The sequence below is a fragment of the Scomber japonicus genome, chromosome 22 (genome assembly GCF_027409825.1).
Source record: "Scomber japonicus isolate fScoJap1 chromosome 22, fScoJap1.pri, whole genome shotgun sequence".
NCBI lineage: Eukaryota > Metazoa > Chordata > Actinopteri > Scombriformes > Scombridae > Scomber > Scomber japonicus.
The window spans coordinates 10,788,658-10,806,776 of record NC_070599.1 but is presented as its reverse complement, the minus strand read 5'-3'; the positions used below and the strand labels follow the sequence as shown (position 1 = coordinate 10,806,776).

General features: G+C 40.1%; 1 protein-coding gene across 2 annotated transcripts in view; it reads left to right on the top strand.

Annotated features, from left to right (window-relative positions):
* LOC128383306 (protein phosphatase 3 catalytic subunit alpha) overlaps window positions 1–18,119 on the top strand; it is a 70,104-nt gene that overhangs the window by 19,678 nt on the left and 32,307 nt on the right. For both annotated transcript variants that reach the window (XM_053342919.1, XM_053342918.1), the window contains exon 2: window positions 10,360–10,560. In XM_053342919.1, the coding sequence (XP_053198894.1) occupies window positions 10,360–10,560 (201 nt within the window). The remainder of the gene's footprint in view (window positions 1–10,359; window positions 10,561–18,119) is intronic.

Below are 18,119 nucleotides of genomic sequence, written 5' to 3'. Positions count from 1 at the left end.
ATCCCTCAATTCACCCACACCAACCTCCCACGCTTCAGCCCTAACCTCACTAATTAATCAGGGACTTAGTCAGAGTGCTGTCTGAGCAGTGGTGCATTTTCATCACCTGCTACTGCCAACACTTTCTACATTTCTCATCTAAAATCTGTTGAGCCAACAGCAGGATTAACGTTTGCTTGTCACTCACTCTCACATTGCTGTCGCCTGGGTCTCTAAAACACCCCTATAGGCTATTTCCTGTCAGAGCTTGATGGTCTTTGATAACCCTGACAGCTACGGCAGGACAGATGCAGATCTTGGGTGTATTGTTGGCTTGTTTAGTGTACGACCTGTCTATCTTAATAATGCGGATCCCTGGATTACTGTCATTTGATGGGACCCTCTGTGCAGACTGCAACACATGTTATTGCAGTGAACAGCTGTCAAAAGCACCATAATAGTGAATGTATCACAAGCACATAATAGTGGTATGTGCATGATTTGTGCAGATGTCTAGCCTTGGATCAAACAAGCATAACGTAACATGCAACTGGCAACTCATTTCATAACCAGTGTTTTGATGGATGAAAGATTAAGATTTGTAATTTCTCAGCACTCGCATACATTGTCCGCATTAGACCCATTTTATAAAAACACTCAGTAGGAGCAACGGGCAAACCAACTCTAGTTCTTTGCCAGTACCTTGGTCCGGGGTACTGACAGCAGTATTAACCCTAACATACGTGTCTTTGATGATGTGAGGACACCAGAACAGGTCGGGGTTTGAACCCAGCACCTTCTTGCTGTGAGTGCTGACAGTGTTGCAAGAACCTGAGACTGCAAGAGACTGAGACTGGGATTAAGACTGGGACTCTACAGCGCTGTTTCCCTGGCAACCCCTTTTTACTCATTTCTATGTAATATCTCTCCTGTTTGTTGATGCAATGTAAAAGCTTCTATCGCTGCAGCAGAGCATGATGGTCAGTGTCTCTTTAAAGTTCAGTAATAGTTCACCGGTAGCGTCTAATGACAGCTCTGGTCATTAGAGCTGCAATTAATTATGACAGTGGCTACAGGTCACAGACTAAAGAAGTGAACTGCTCTACAAACACCATTGTAGAAAATGAGCTGTCAGAGACATTTTACTTATTTTTCAAGCATGCAATTTGTACTTGCTTTACTTATGTTTTACTTATTTGTGAAATAATGAAAGTTGGAGGTTAGAAAGTTATGTAGTGTAATCAGAATAGATGTGTTTATTGGACTTATATGGACTACCGCAAGTAATTAAAAAAACAACAACACATAATTATTAATTGATTTAAATCATAAATTATATCCACAAATGTTCTTCCCCACAAAGCAGAGCAGAGTTCTACACACAGTGTACTCATGTGCACAGGTCACGTCAGGATCCCATTCTGCTCCTGTGACTATGATTAATCGATCATGACATTGAACGTTCACATTGTGGTAAATTCATCTCACTTTCACTCACATTCTGAGTCACTGTCGGGGAGGAAAAAACTAACCACACAAAGCAGAGGAGTGCACAGAGCATTGCCAGTCAAACAGCAGGCTGAAGTGAGTCTGATAGTAACCAGCTGGACACGTTTTACACAGTACGGTCCCAGCTGAGATGAAGTTAGTTAAAAGTTCAATATTGATCAGCTGAAGTCCGTCAGTCCAGCAGGTCAGTTTACATCAGTGACAGTGATCAATTAGTTATCATTACTTTAAAACAACCTGTGAATCCCTCCAGGTGTCACACAAACAATACAGGAGCTCACTGTGTTCATCTGACCTCACCAACTAAAATCATATTCAAATTACAAGTTCTGTTCCTACTACTACAATAAATTAAATTGGTTTGCTATTCATTTTAATTAATTTAATTTAATTTAAAGGAATGAACTGAGCAATTGAAGGTCTCAATTTAGTAATTTTAGAGCATGAATTATTAATTACAGGGAGCAAATTAAGTAGCACAAGAGTACAACTTATTAATTCAAGGTTGATCCTTTGTGTGCCCAAATGATTAGGTATGTTATCCTTGATACCTGCTGGGCTCGATAACATTACTTGCCTTCATGGCACGATATCTGTCTTTGATGCAGACCCCCTGAGTCTGTCGACAGTTCTGCTCAGTCCCCTTTTACATTTTTATTTCCTTTGATGCTGGCTCTTTCTCTTCTCTTTCTCTTCTCTTTCTCTTTCTCTCTCTCTTTCCGTCTGTCTCTGGGAAGGTGAGTGTTGTTGTTGGCTCTGCTCTCCTCGCTGCCTCGACCACAGAGGTAATCACTCCATTCCCATACTGCACACAGATATAATCGGCAGACTCAAAAGCACTGAGCTTCAAAGCTACACTCTGCTAAGCGTTTCGTTCAGGGCAGACTTCTATCCCCACTAATGCATGGTAGAGAGGTTCACACCAATTTCCAAGTGACCTTTTCACCATTAGTCCTAAAGCCTGCAGGCCCTCTGTGGTGTGCCTACGGTGGCCAGATGGGAAGCCTTGTATGTTCTATAGGTTCATTTTAATTCTAATACGTCTTCGTATGACATGATATTAAAAACCAGAGTCGCATTGCAAATACCAGGTGTATGGATTCAGCTGTGCCGCTGCATTAGCTCAGTGATAGAATCCAGCTTGTTAACACTTGGCTTTCGCACAATCATCCAGCAATATAAAGTGTGCAATAAAGCGCCCGCCACATTTTGGCAAGAAAATCTGCACATTCTAGAAATGGCTTTTCCCATTTATCGTCCAGACACTCGCTCATTGAGTTCAGAATCAATTTAAAAGGGCTCTTTTTCCATCTATTAACGTACACAAAATTGCTTTTCTGAATCATCCTAAATATTAAAAATGAAGTATTCTATGCCGACTCTGAGCAGTTTTGTTCAAAATAGAAAATCATTAAATGGATTGAGGGTATTTTGTAGGATTAGTTTACCGTCAGTTTCTGTTTTATGATTTCTTTGTTTTAAGAATCTTCTTAAATTAAGCTGGCAGCCATAAGTCCCCTCTTGAATATTGTTTTAATCCTGCTGTATTATAATAAAAGCATTTGTACTGTGGACGGTGGGTGCCATTGTGCAACATGAATTTATACTGTGTTAATTGTATGTAGGGAATGCATTTCCAAGGCGTTCTGACTCGTAAATTATTGATTGACAGCGTTATGGGATTTCTACATGGGCTGCAGAGGGAGGCGGAGTTGCTCAAAAACTGAGACGCCAATTTCAGACCTTACATATAGATGCTGTGCTGGTGTATCCAGTGTGTGAGGTAGACCATATTGCAAATAATTTATCACCTGGTGAATATAATGTACTACATGGTTCAGCGGCTGCAGCTCTTTCTTTGTCGGATTAGATAGCCATATGATCTCAATCTTCTGCATTATGCATGTCAGGTAATCAGCTGCGGAATAGACTATGTGTAAGTGAAATAATGAAGCAATGAAGCTGCTGCCAGATGACATTTGAAGTAGAGGCGCTTTCTGATGTGCATTATGTCTTTTAACGGTGCAGTGATCGATTGGCCACCCATTGAAACTGGACGATTTTATGCCTGATCAGCTCAGATGGGAGCCGGTGCTCAGTGTTTTATGTGCAGACCATTAGATGTTTATCGAAGAACAACTGCATTTTTCTAAATTTAAATTCATTAATCTGTTTTTTTATTTTAGGCTATTGATTACACGACGAAAATTGGTATTGGCTGGAATCTGTGTCGGCAGGTCAGGCTTTTAAAAAAAATCGGCAATGGGAATCAGCCAAAAGAAATGCAATCAGTGGATCCCTAATGTGCTTTGTTTCCTACCGCCTACAGAAGCTCGTGCATTCTGCTCATCCTGGACTCGTAAACATATCCCGCTGTAATTCAGTGTTGTTACATTATTTAATTAACAAACTCTGACTGTCAGCAGAGAGTGAGTTGCACACTCTTGGTGCCCTATTCCAACCTTTGGCAGTCGTCCTCCGCACATACAGCACACACAGTAAATGCTTCATCACTAAAAGGCTTTCAACTGGAAAAAAAAAAGTCTGAGTGCAATTGCTTTTTTTTTTTTTTAAACGAGCTGGAGGCTCAATATATTCTGATGTGCAGCTACATTTCAGTGTCACTCTGAAACATTATCACACATTTGTTAATGTGCTTGTAGATATACATCCTCCTTTTCTCTATATGTTGCGAACAAATAGCGCTGCGTGCCACTCCACTTGTTGTTCTGTCTCACTTTGTATTGTATTTGTGTGCCATTTGATCAGATAGGGAGTTTCCACTTGATTCATTACACAGAGATCTTGCTTGCCAACCACTTACCTTGCCTCAGGATAAAGAGCACAGAGAACATCATCATTCGAAAAGGCAAATGGATCAAGGGAATAGTGACTGCTATTTTGTTACGACTAAGGAAGCAGAGTTATAGATCCGTATCACGCTTCAGATCAGACACTGCGCTGCCTTTTGCATAATAACGTCTGACCATGCAGTCAAATTACTTCTGGTATTCTATGCTTTGACTGAACTGACCTTTGTTGCTCTCACACATAGTTCTGAAGTCTTTTGTTCTGCCTCAGCTCCCTGTTGGTCCTGCTGAGATTTCCACTGGTCGTGCTGAGTCTTAGGGGAGGAAAATTGCTGGTGTGGTGGCCTGTCTGGTGGAAGGGGGACAGGGGGTGGAGGGTTTGACGAGGGCAGTGACAACCTGAGTCTCGGCCACACTTCGCCTGGGCTCCCCGCCACATCATGCGTTGTCAGCAATTTCTTGGGGTCAATTTGGCATCTGATGGAAAGACGCTCTGCATCGCAGGATTAAGGCTTCTTGCCAAGCAGTCTGATTATATTTGTATAGTCCTAAATGGCACATTTATAAGATTTAAAGGGTTCTATTATCAGAAATATTAGCTGAAATTGAATATTATGTTTTCATTAGTGTATTATCAGCTGAAAAATAGAAGTGTTGTATTGTTATTACCTTACAATGAGCCCTTTATATCTACATAGAGAGTGGGTCCTCTTCCAAGGAGCCTTTCCATGTTGCACTGTCATGTTTCTACAGTAGCCCAAAATGGACAAACCAAACACTAGCTCCAGCAAGGGCCTTTCATGTTTTTCAGGTTCTCCTACATGCTTTAGGATGGTGAGGGGAGGGGTATATTTAGTTGGTTGTAATCTGCAACATCACCACTAGATGGCACTAAATCGTATACACTGGTCCTTTAAAAGAATTCATTTATTTTATCAATGCCCACTCATTGGTCTCAATCCCAACCCAGTGAGCACAATGCCGACTGATTGTTTTTTCATCCTGTCAAATAGCTTGCTCTTCATGGTTGTCTAGGGCAGGCAGTCAATGTTTACCATAGATATTGCAGTGCAGTTGATGAAACAACATTGCACCATTGGTGTCAGTAGGGGTACTAGTTAGATATTGACTGTAAGGCCGTATTACATGGGTGGAGATGTATTATTTCAATCCATGAGCAATTTCTGATGCTATATACTTAAACAAGTACACAACATCTTTTAGTTTGGAAGTTATATTTGCTCAGTTGCCAATCCCTCTCCTGAATATCAGTGCATGTGGCTGAACAGTTGTGGATTCTGTTTGTAATGTAAGAATGAGCTCACATGTTTCAGACAGCTGACAGGGCTGGGAAGAAAGAAAGATGATGTACAGGAATTGTAGACGTCTGATCACGACAGATTGGGTCAGACTCACATTTGCACTCGGTGTTCTTCGCTAAATGAAGCCAGCGGCCGCTTGGTGAGCTCTGCCACAGCCCGTCTCGCTTTCTCCAATTAAGCTGATCTGTCCAGCGCCATACGACTGCCCACCACCCGCTGTCTCATTCCTCAGAGAGATCGCATTAGCTCTGAACTACACCAACCTGAACATTTCAAGCTGCCTGTTTTTTCTTCTCGACAGTTTCAGACGCACTGCACCCCGGTGTAGCAGGTCTCTCCAGGATCACACCTGAATGTCTGCTGTACTCGGGCATAATTATTCCTTTTACATTTGCTGCATGAACAAAGCTGCAGCTGCGTTTGATCTATGGCTTTGTGAGTTGAAGACCTAAGACTATAGAGGGAATATTGCTAGAAACTGTGCTGACCAACAATGGTTAGTGTACTTTTATTAAATCAACTTAAAGGTTTATTTTGCACGCCCCCCAGACACTCAGGTTTTGCGGCCTGTTAGTCTTTAAACATAATGGCTGATGGATGGCTTTAATTCGCAGCTTGAAATTACAACGCGAACCTGAGACAAATTATCACTAAAAATTAAATCAGACTCTATTTTTTTTTGTCTCTTTTTAATTCCTCTCTGACCCTCTTACACTCTCTCATCATTTTTCTCTCACGCTCTCATGCAATTTCCCGGTTACATAAGAAGAGGGGAGGGCGGGGGGCGCAGAGAAATGGTCAAATTAATGAAGGTAAAAGCAACCAGCTAATGGAGACCATTTTTGAGTCAGACTTGAGTTTCAGGCAGACAGCCTCGGGGTCAGTTTATGCTCTCACAGCCATAAAGCTCTGGATAGATGGATAGATGCATGGGATTATTGTCAACAATCAACAACTGCTGTGTGGGAATAGCCTGATTCTGTTTTTTTTTTTGGGGGGGGGGGGGGGGGTGGTAATGGAAAAAAGATGGTGAGATTTTTCTTCTTTTTTTTTCCGACTGTCAGTAGCTCATATTGAAATGGTTAATTACTGCAACGACTGGAAAGATGTGGCGCATTATTTACTGCAGTATTCGACACCACCATTTATTTTTCTTGCTCAAATAACAGAACACAAGTAGCAGTCTGATCATTTGTCCTCCTTGATGGAGTTGTTAATCCGCATTTTGTTTTTTTTCCTTAGCACAGGACTTTTTTAATTTTTGTCATGGGAGAAACGCCTTTTTTTTTTCGTTAGACTGTAGAACCTACCATTACAATGTGCCATGTAATGTTTTGGCAGAGGTGGGTGTTACTCTTGTTAATAAGAGGGCTGTTAGAAATTCCACAAGGGGAAAGTTCACAGTGTTTCCATTGTCATGACTGTAGGAAATGGAAGGTTGATGAGTTGAGAGGCTGCCAGTGCGCCAACTACCACAGCTTTCACGTGGGTTATTTCTATTAAAGAATAATGTTATTCTTCAACGTTTTGAATTTTAGAACGGGTTATGTCACCTCAGTAGGAGCAGATGTGGCTCGATCAGCGTCCAAAAGCTTCTCTGATGTTACCAACCAATTGCTGTAGTGTTTTTGGGAACACCCATCCTCTACAAAATTGCTATATAGTCAACTCAAAGGCTGACCTTCCCATCGCTTGTGGATGCCCATATTCAGCAAGCTGTGGTGATATTTTAATAGCTCTGACAAACAATGATTGGAGTTCGTCGAAACATAATCAAACAACCATTATAAGCATTAGATATTGGTTCTTCACAATGAAACTAAATGGTTTTACCCTCAGGTGATTTGCATGCAACCTTTTATAGTGAGTGGGTTTTATTTAGAGTGGGTTCACCACCAGCTACTTTTCCACACAAACAAAACATATTCTTTATTAAGGCAGTTTTATTTATATAGCGCATTTCATACACAATGGCAATTCAATGTGCTTTACATAAAACAGAAAAACATGTAATTTGAAGGTTTAAGATAAATGAAAATGACTTGATGTAGTCTCACAAAGTTCAGATTCATGAAGGTAAAGTGATAATAAGGAGTAATGATTAATTTAGTAGTGTAAGTACTTTATTCTCTGCTCTTATCTGTCAGTTATTCACATTTACAGGTGAGATATCTGACCACATGGGATTATTATGACAGTGCTCCATTAAAAGCACATCCCTGATTCATCGTCAGCAGAGATCCACTTTTCTGTTTAGCTGGACACCCCCAAACAAGTTCATAATAATTCACGACAGTATTCATACTGTATGTTTCCAACATCTCAAGGGGCCAGCGTGGTGTGGTTGTATAAGTCAGAAGCCCTAAGGCCCTGCACTGGGGCTAGAGTTGCACAGCAGGTGCTCAGGGGAGGCCAACCTGGGGCCATGGGTAATCCTATCTCAGATGGGGATTTCTGAATGTCCCAGATCCTTGAGCTGAGACATTAGGCTGATATTGAGTATTTGACATGAGGTGTTTGGCCTCAATAAAGTTTGTGTGAAAAGAAAAGTTATTAGTAATTTTGGTCATCAGTGTTGCAGACTTACAATTGATGGTGGTGGTTGTTTTTCAGATGAAGAGCTGTGGTATAGGTACTTTGTATTGACATTGCCAGTTGTCCTATATTAATGTTTTGGCATATAGAAGGAACTAAATGAATTTCTTTAAGATGTAGAACATTACAGAGCATTAAAACAAGAGGGAAGGAGCAAAACATTGTCAGATGGGAACAATATCTTTGTTCCCATATAGCCTAGGAGACTAATGGGCAGACGATGGTCCAGGTCCAGACGCCATCCTGGATCTATAACTGATAAATCATTGAGAATGATTCAGTTTTGACAGAGCTTTTCTTGCCTTTACGGAACTGGCTTACCAGCCCAGGAAACTCCCAGACCAGTCGCCTGTGTTCTAACTCACATGATACTCCTCAGCCAATCAAATCTGTGCATTCTGAAAAGCATTGCAACTCGAGTGTGACACACACAAACACACACATATACACACACACTGGGGAGAGACAAGACCAGAGACAACAGTCGGAGAAATAAGCGAGTCAGAGAAAAGTAATTTAACATGGCTTGCTCTAAAAAGAGAAAAGTAGACAATGAAAACAGCTTTTAATCAAGAATGGACTGACTCATACATGTTCATTCTTCCCACAGGCAGTCAAAACCAGTGAAGCGCTACAACGAGACAATTAAATGTGAAAACTGACAATATTGTTGAAATATTATTAAAATGTACTTTATTTATTGTCAGTTGTTGACTACATGCAGATGTTGATAGAACTACAGTATGATACTCAATCATTATGGTTTTCCAGACCTTGACTTGAGGAAATTTTCTTTAAAGTTGAAATTAAATGAACACCAGTGCCATATACCTTGCTATATAAATGGTGATTTTTACTGAAAGTGTCAAAAATAATTATCCACTTTACAGATGGCTTAGGTGTTTTATTTAGAATCGTAAAGCTATAGAAATTCAATTCGGAATTTAACTCTGCAGGACCAGTAAACCTGTAATTTCAACATACACCTGTTAGAAAGCTTTAAATACTGCTGTTGAGACACCAAATATCACATAGCACAGTGTGACACAGATAAAGTGCAGGTCTGATTACCACTGATGTAACGTTTGGGAAGAAGGACTCAACAGTATTGGCTTCCTGGCTTAGTGCATTAGTCACACCCTTGTGCTACGTGCAAAGTCTACAAGTGGACGTTTATGAAGAGCATGTCTTACACACTAAGGCTGCTAAATTGAATGTTTTTTTTAATTTGCTTCTTGTACCTTTTCTGTCAGTAATTTGCTCATCAGGGGTTTTGTGAAAAGGAAATGTTCGCATAGGAAAAAAATGGGCACCATCTATTTTTATGCTGTAATTAGATTGGAAAGTTCACTGTTTTTAAATGAAAATGCATGCAAACAGGATTCAGGCTTTTGAATGCATCGGTTGTATCCAAAATTGCTGGAACAGACTGAATTGCTGTGAAAAGCTATCTTTTATACGCCACACCAATTATTGAAATTGACAGCAACAGAGATTTGTTGTGGACTTGGTTATTCCAATTTCCATGATGCCTTCAAGACTCTCAGAAATATTCATACTTTTTTTCTCTTTTAAATAATTGTGAGTGACAAATAAGTAAATACACGTCAGTCTCTCTTTAAATCATGTCACAGTAAATCAAGTGTGTTTTGAATAAAGAGACGCGTACATATTAAATAGTGGAGGATAATATACTCACATTATTTAGGCATACATGAAATGTAAACAGACATCTACTTACTTTTACTCCCTTCTACTTTTACACATTGCCATTTTAAAAGTGTATTCCCGTTTGCAGTGAATATTGCCAAGCAAGCTAGAAAGCTGTGTGGGTCTGTTATAAATATTGAAAAATTGAATGAGTCACAGATCATAGCAGCAATCTGGTAAATTGTCTCAGAGGGTGGGCTGGAATCATGGGAGTGAACACTTAGCTCCCTCTCCTGCAGGGAGTCGATCCCCTGGAAGGTACAAAGTACCTGCTAATCAAACAGCTTAAATGCCATTTGCTCAGTGATGTGGAATTAACTGTGTATCCTCATAAGCCTTTTGTCAATGAAAAATATATTAAAGCACAATGTGTTATGAAAGTATATCAGCTGTAATCATGCTTTTTTTTTTTCCCCCCCCCCTCACCCCTGCAGCTGTCCCGTTTCCCCCTAGTCACCGGCTGACGGCTAAAGAGGTGTTTGACAGCGATGGGAAGCCTAAAGTGGACGTGCTGAAAGCCCACCTAACCAAGGAAGGCCGTGTGGAGGAGACGGTGGCTCTGAGGCTCATAGGAGAGGGCGCCGCAATCCTGCGTTCAGAGAAAAACCTGCTGGACATCGAAGCCCCTGTGACAGGTCAGGAGTCAAATGTAGCACATAGAGTTAGTCACTAGAAGTCTTCACTGACAAATTAGTATTTGTCAAAATTAGTAAGAGGTGACACTATGGTGTTAGACCACTGAAATATGATCCTTTGTGCACTTCAAAATCCTTTACAAATGTAATATGATTATTGATTATTTTACTGCAATTTGCACCTAAGCATGTTTGTGGTTTATTTGGTGATCTGATTTCCGAAATGGCAAAAATTTGCCAGTTATTACTTTAGAATACAGTCAACAATTCAGGAATGAAATAAAGAATGAATACTTGTTTTTTTATTTTATAGCGTAACACATGAGAGATGATGATCCACTTTTAGAAACTAAAGCAACATCTCTATACTCTGGCATGAAAGGGAAAGGTCGTCCAAAACTTTACAACCCAGCCATTTCCTGTCATAGTGTACACCAGTGAGCCATTATATGAGTCACATCACAATTAAAATTGCATGAAACGATAACACAACGAGTTGTGCAGCTCTAACTGTTTGCTTGACGTATTAGGATACTAGCAGATACATGTGTATTGGAATAGAAAACACACATACTGGGCTCTTTTAAGAGAGGACTGCATTCGTAAAGCTACATGAAAACTTAATTTTCTTAATTAAGTGAGTCATTATGCCTCTAGGCTGAGTGGGGACCATGTAGCTAGCCACACCAGAGTATTTTAAGAAACACACAGGTTTAGTTCATCCATTTTGCCAAAACTAACAAGCTTGGTGACACTCACTCACTTGGCTGCTTGGCTGCATTAAAACACTGTTCTGACAGCAAAAAGCTCAACAAACTGTTGCTCTTTTAGTAACTCGGCTGACTCCGAATATGTCTGCTAACCTTGGAAAAAGATAACAAGAAACATTTACCTCCTTTAAGCAACACTACCAAACATTCTTAAAAGTGTGAATGCAAAAACAAACTGCATAAATAGCTGAAACATTTTCTTCTATTTGTTTGTGGAAACTAATTTTTCACACGATTTTATTTATTTATTGATTTAATTTTTTAACAGTCGAGCACTTATTCTATTAACAGCGCCCTGGAGCTGGAGTTGAGCTCATTCATGCCTGCCTCTGTGGAGCAACATACTGTAGTAGGAGGCTCACTGATGCATATGCACAGACCCAGTGCATCTATTGTTGTCTTTCTTCCTGGTCAAGTGCCCTGTTCCTCCATTAGACTTTCTGATGAGGCTTCTTTGATGTTGTTGTAATCAGAGGCAGAGACCCACTCAAAGGATCTATGGCAACCCATCATTTTCTAATACAAGACCATTCCCAAAATATAGTCCATAGAGGACTATGCTCATATTTGGCAGGCATCGCACTCACTTATATTCATGAATGCAAGTTTTAAACAAAAGCATGGCTCTCAGTGTTTACAGAGGCCATTATGATAAGAGAATATCTTATCTAGCTGTTTAGGAGAGCTAAACTCAAAGGTACAAACATGTTGGACAATCAGAAGCCATATTTGCTGCCTCTGTGTTCATGTTTGCGAGAGAGGTCCTGTTACACACAGCTAGATTTCTGATGAAACTTTAGACAGTCATGTTATTATTATTAACTGGCTTACTAACTCAGACGTTTTTTGACTGGTTAATGACATTAGCATGACAAAGTATCACTGGATGAAAGGAAGGAAAGTCACCATTTGCAGCTGTGCACCATTGTATTTACGACCACTAATTTCTATCCCAGGCTGAAATTCAACAAAACTGCATTGCTCTTCCAGTTTAAACCTGCATTGAGGAACTTGTATATATGAATGTATACTAAGTCTGCCTGAGTGCGCAAACTGGAGATTTCCTCCGGCTGAGAGGCTAACTTCTGGTTAGCTCTCTGCTAACTTAAATACAGATAAAATAATTGAATTGTTGGGCTCTTCTAGACTTTCCAAATGTTATCGGACTGAATGGATCAAGTTCTGATGCTGAAATGAGTTATTTCACAAAGGTTGTGTGATGTTTAAAATAATTTATCCACCATTCTACAGTTGCAACAGGTGTAGGCTACAGTGGAGACTATGACTTAAACGTGTTGACAGTGTTTTGTAGTTCCTCTCACTGCCAGCAGGGGGAGACAAAAGTTCTGCACTCCAGCTATAAACTAAACACCACTAAATAATTTAATTTCCATAGCCAAACAGTTGACTATTTGTACACATTTAACACATATGCACTATAAGTAAAAGCTGTGATCTTTCTCAGAGACTGCAGTAGTTCAGAGGAGAAAAAAAAATAAAGTGACAGTGGCTCTGATATAAGATATGAACTTACCTTAAATATGGTCTGAAAATATGGTATGGGGAAGGGGAGAGATCTGATAACCATGCCAAATAGCACAAATTAGGGAGTTAATCAAACTATTGAAAGAACAACATGTAAAAATGTCACATGATTTCCTGCCTTAGGCGGATCACAATCTGGTTTTCTTGTGTGTAAACATGCTCTAACACTGACCTTCCGCTGTGATCAGATTGTCTTTTAGATTCTGAGAAGCCAGTGTGTCACTAGCGAACATGTCGTTATTTTAGTTTTTATAAGAGCTAAAATGATGGATTGGCCAGTGAACCTCCTTCCTTTTGTTGTTTTACACAGAAACAGTGGACTGCTTCTGTTCTGTGTGCAGGCAGAGGATCCTGCAGAGCTGTGTGTGTGTGTGTGTGTGCGCGTGCTTGCACTTGTATACACCAGCGTGGCAATGAAGCACTTCTTTGCCTCCCACTCAACACCCCTGTCTCAACCCCTCTCCCACTCAGTACTCATTTTCAACAAGGATTTCTCCTGTGCGCGTGCCCGTGCTCCTGCTGTGTTTCCCTCTCACGCACGCTCACTCACAGACTGTTCTCTATAAACATTACTTTCTTTCTCAGCACTGGCCTCGTCCCTCTGTCTGCCATGTTTTATCATTCTGTGTCCTGCTCTGGGTCTGTTTCTCTGCCTCTCTCTTCCCATTAGCACACCCCCAATTGCAACATGACACATGGTCAGCAAATTAGTATGTAAATATTTATCATAGATGCAAAGCTCCGTGACATGACTACTATCATTCTCTCCCTCTCTCTGTGCTTCTCACACTCACATAGCCACTTCCTGGTTGGGCCAGATGGCAGGTGGGGTTTTCATGGAAGGAGGGGTGCGTGACGAACGGAGCTGGCTTAGGCCACTGAGTACAAGCTGCTCCCATGGCCTTCGCACAAGTCACCCATCAATAGAGCTCGCACAGCCACATCACCAGGCAACAGCAAGCTTTGTCACAGCTCATACACCTGCTTCTAGCTAGACCATGTCAGAGTTGAATCTATAAATTACACTACCACACTTCGATTTAATTTCAGCAAATTTATATTTTTCATTAGATGGTGAGGTGACACTGCACCTTATGTTTCTGTAATGAAGGACCATCACCTCTAAATATCTATATTTATAACTAATACTTTGTATTTTTTCCTTTAAAGATAAAACAGAGGTGTTTGTTTGCAAAGTTATGAAAGAAAAAGAAAAAAATCTCTTTAGGGCTGGGCAATATGGGCAAAATCAAATATTACTACATGTTTGACCAAATACCTCAATATTTATAATAATATAATGTTGTAGGGATGATTATTGGTGCTTTCACAAAATGTTTACACAATGAGATTTTGATGAATAATCATCAGTAATGTGGATATAATGACTAACAGGGTAAAAACAAATAATATTTTAATCACTTTAATTCAGCCTTTAAACCCAGGAAAAATATCAGAATATCCCAAATTTAAGATGATATCAGTTTTATATCTCAATATCTATATAATATTAATGTATTAGCTAGCTCTATTTCTGTTCCAAAACATATGTTTGTTTTGTTCTGACTTTTCTTAAATCTTCCTTGTACATCAAATTTGAAACATAAATCATAGCTCCCCAGTACATCAGGCTTAATTCACCAAATGTTTTGGGGTGTTTTGACTCTGATGAAGGCAAATTGTATCTAAAGCCATGACTAATAGACTGATATACTCCATAATTATCTGCTTTTTTTTTCTCAGATACTGATTTCCACCAGGCTCGAAAATCCAGTATTGCTCGGAATATAATAGATTTTACCAACATGATTTGCACCAGTGGTTCCCAATATTGGAGTCAGGAACCTCTCAAGATCTCACAAGATAAACTGGAGGGGTCATTAACTGATTAAACAGGAAATATTCTGCACACAAAATGATAATTTTTTCTCCTCATATCTTACTGGTGAGTTTTATCTTGTCAGGCCTCTTAAAAAGGGGACTACGTAGGATTTGTAGACATGTACAACATGTGATGAGGGGTAATTAATAGGCATTACTTTGCAAAAAGATTGGGAACCAGTAGTTCACATAATAATTATAAATATTTAAAAATTGTTCAGCTGTTAAAAATCCAACTTTAAATCAGACGTTGACCTATCTCGGTGCTGCTGTTTGTGGTAATAGCGTTTTGTAAACATGATATACAGTTTGATGTTGATAACAGATTGCAAGCTCCACCTCCGCCTTTGCATAAATGCATGCTCCACAGGATATACAGTAACCCTCAAGAGAGTGCCATCATAAAACGAGGGGGGTTTGTTATCATCCAGTCTCAATCAAAACATGATCTGGCACAGTCTGCCTCACTGTGGATTTCTCTCGCTCAATGAGCCCGGCCTTTGGAGTGGCCTGTGTAGGTTCTGAAGCCAGGTTGTGTAATGCCCACCACCCACTCAATAGCTGCTGCCCGCTGATATGCTGCTACTCAGGGAGATCACTTTAGCGCACAAGCAGGAGATGGCCAGAACAAATTGTTTCTCGCTCAGATAATGTACTCCCACCTGCTCTTCTTATGTGGGCTTTGGTTCTCACCTCGTTTTTGTGTGTTGTGTGACAAGAGGGAGGGAGGCAAAGCATGTCTGTAGGTGTACTGGAACAGAGCGATGGATGGATGGATTGTGGTTTTTTTCTGCTGTGATAAAGCAGAGCCCGAGCTGGAGGAGTGAGCCGCTGTAGCGTTCCTGTTAGATTTGCATTGAGCAGCGTTGTCCGCACTCACACAAATGAGGCGACTACAATTCACAGTGGCCGTTATATCGGGTCTTTTTGGCCAGTGATTGAACTTTCGCCATTACTGTGTCACCCTGCTGTTTTCCTCACCAGCAAGTGACAGCTTTCCAAAAGGTCAGCTGGAGGTACAGTCCTCCCACACACAGTGTTTTTGACATGCGCTTCAGGTGAAACTGCAGCCTCTTACTCCCTCACCGGGGTCCCTCCTGCAGCGCTGACTTCTAAAAACATGAAAATATTGTTTATTTCCCAGGGAAGACTGTGAGTTTAAAGCAAGCTCACACTTGTGTTTGAATCTAACCCCTACTTTTCAGTGGCAAACTGTAAACACTGGATTTTCCCAATAATTGCCCTCTCAGTGGTCTCTAGCACTGCTTAATGTGAACAGTTGCTTTACAGAGAAGATTATTTCATTTTACATACACCTTTGTGTTTCTACACAATGGATTCACTGCAGTGTTGCCACTGGTGACACTCATATGTTCTTTATCAGGTCAGCAAAGGCTTATGTCTTTCTGTTAGTAATATAAACCGCCATTGTTGAAAGGCTTCAACGCCAATGGGATGTTTCCATAGCAATAACCAGCTGTAGCCTCACTTACCCTTCTATACAAAGATGAAAGGCATTACTTTGTATTTTTGAGTTGTGTTGTCCTTTTGTAAAATATTTATGCACATTTTATTTCTTCTTGGTATTAAGTAGTACAATACATTGCCTCACTCACCCATAACAAAGCATTTCTAATAAATGTGTTTTTTGGTTTAATTATGAAGTTGATGTTGTTTCTGAGGCATATATAGTGCATACAGGCAATGTAGGTTTTAGTTTTCTTCAGACTTTCAGACAAGTGCATATTTTTCTCAAATTAATGGTGAATTCAAACAGTTGAATGCCACTTTTTCTGCTACACAACCCAAGTTAATTAGGTATTTGAATAAATACATAAACACAACTACATTTTTAAATCATAAATTAAATTGAATGATTGCAGAAATGCTGCTCCCCATCTGCCTGTCCACACATTGCCAAACAAAATTCAAACATTCTTCCAAAAAAGTATGCTTTTCTGAACAACATGTATTAGATGAGAGAGTACTCAAAACAAAACTGAACTCCCTTTTATGTTCATGAAAAGGACACATCTTTATCAGTTACAAAAATATAAAGGGCTTTACTTACTTGACAACAAACATAATTTGTACCTTTTTTACTGAACACCCACATGGTCATGCACCATGAATTATTATTGGTTAAAAAATAATTAGTATGACAAAAATAATATAGCATGGGATTACTGGTAAAGGGTTAGGCAAGTCCAGCATGTCATCAAGGAATGCAACTTCTGCTGCATGAAGTACAGAAACTAACAACACCAACCAAAGCAGGTGTGAACATTTTGTTGTTACTTTCAAACAGCAGGAATACTTTATTAAAGGTCGAGTCAGTGATTCTGGAGAAAGATTGTTCACTACATTTTTGTCAAATTCAGTGAATATCTCCTTACAGACCACTAGTTGACCATTGTGTGTGTGCACTGAAAATAACCCGGGGTTCATACACTGGCTCTGGAAATGAGAAACAAACAAAGGTGGCTTGGACCGAGTTACAAAATACTATTCCAGCCAATCAGCAGGGGGCATTGGTGCTCATGAACGGCACAGGGGGAACTCGTCAGAGCAGATGTCTGTGAGAGGACATGACAGTCTCTCGTCTCTCGCAACTGATGAATAGTGGAAGAGAATTGGTCATGGCCAATTTACATAGAAGGTGTTATCTCATGGAACAGATACACTTCCATTTTATTAAATGCATCAACTGACACTGAATGTGAGACAGTATCAAGGAGACCCCTCCTGCCCCCCTGCTTTTTTTTAACGCTCTGATTGTGTTTCTGTCGCCTATAGTGAAGCGTAATCTGAGGAGACAGCTGTTTAAATCACACAAATATCTTGCTGTATATATTTAACTTATTACCATATAGATTAATCAATCAATAAAAACACTGTTGATTTCTTCCCGTAGAACCAACATGCAAACTATTTTGGTTCAGTACATTTCTGCAGTCAGTCAGCCTGATGAAGCTCAGCTTGTCCTCTCAGCTAAGCAGGAGCTACAGCTGACAGTGAACAGAACACTGAAGGCTGGTTGATTGAGAAGTGAGAGTGTGGATGGAAATGTTTGTCTCTGCTCATGATAATGTGTGAGATGAACAGAAGTGACTCTACCGCTGACGCATCCTTCTGGATTCTGCCATATTTCTCTTTTGGTCATTGCCATGGCAATGCACAGCCATGGATTTGGGGGGCGGGGCTTCTTGAAGCAGCACGATGAGAGGGGGTGTATTTGTTTGGGTGTTTGGTTCAAACATCAACAATCTTTCTCCACAATGACTGACTCTACCTTTAATAAATAGTAATACAATTGAATTGTATTTATTGAAGCAGCATTTGAGCCATTTTTATTCCATTAAA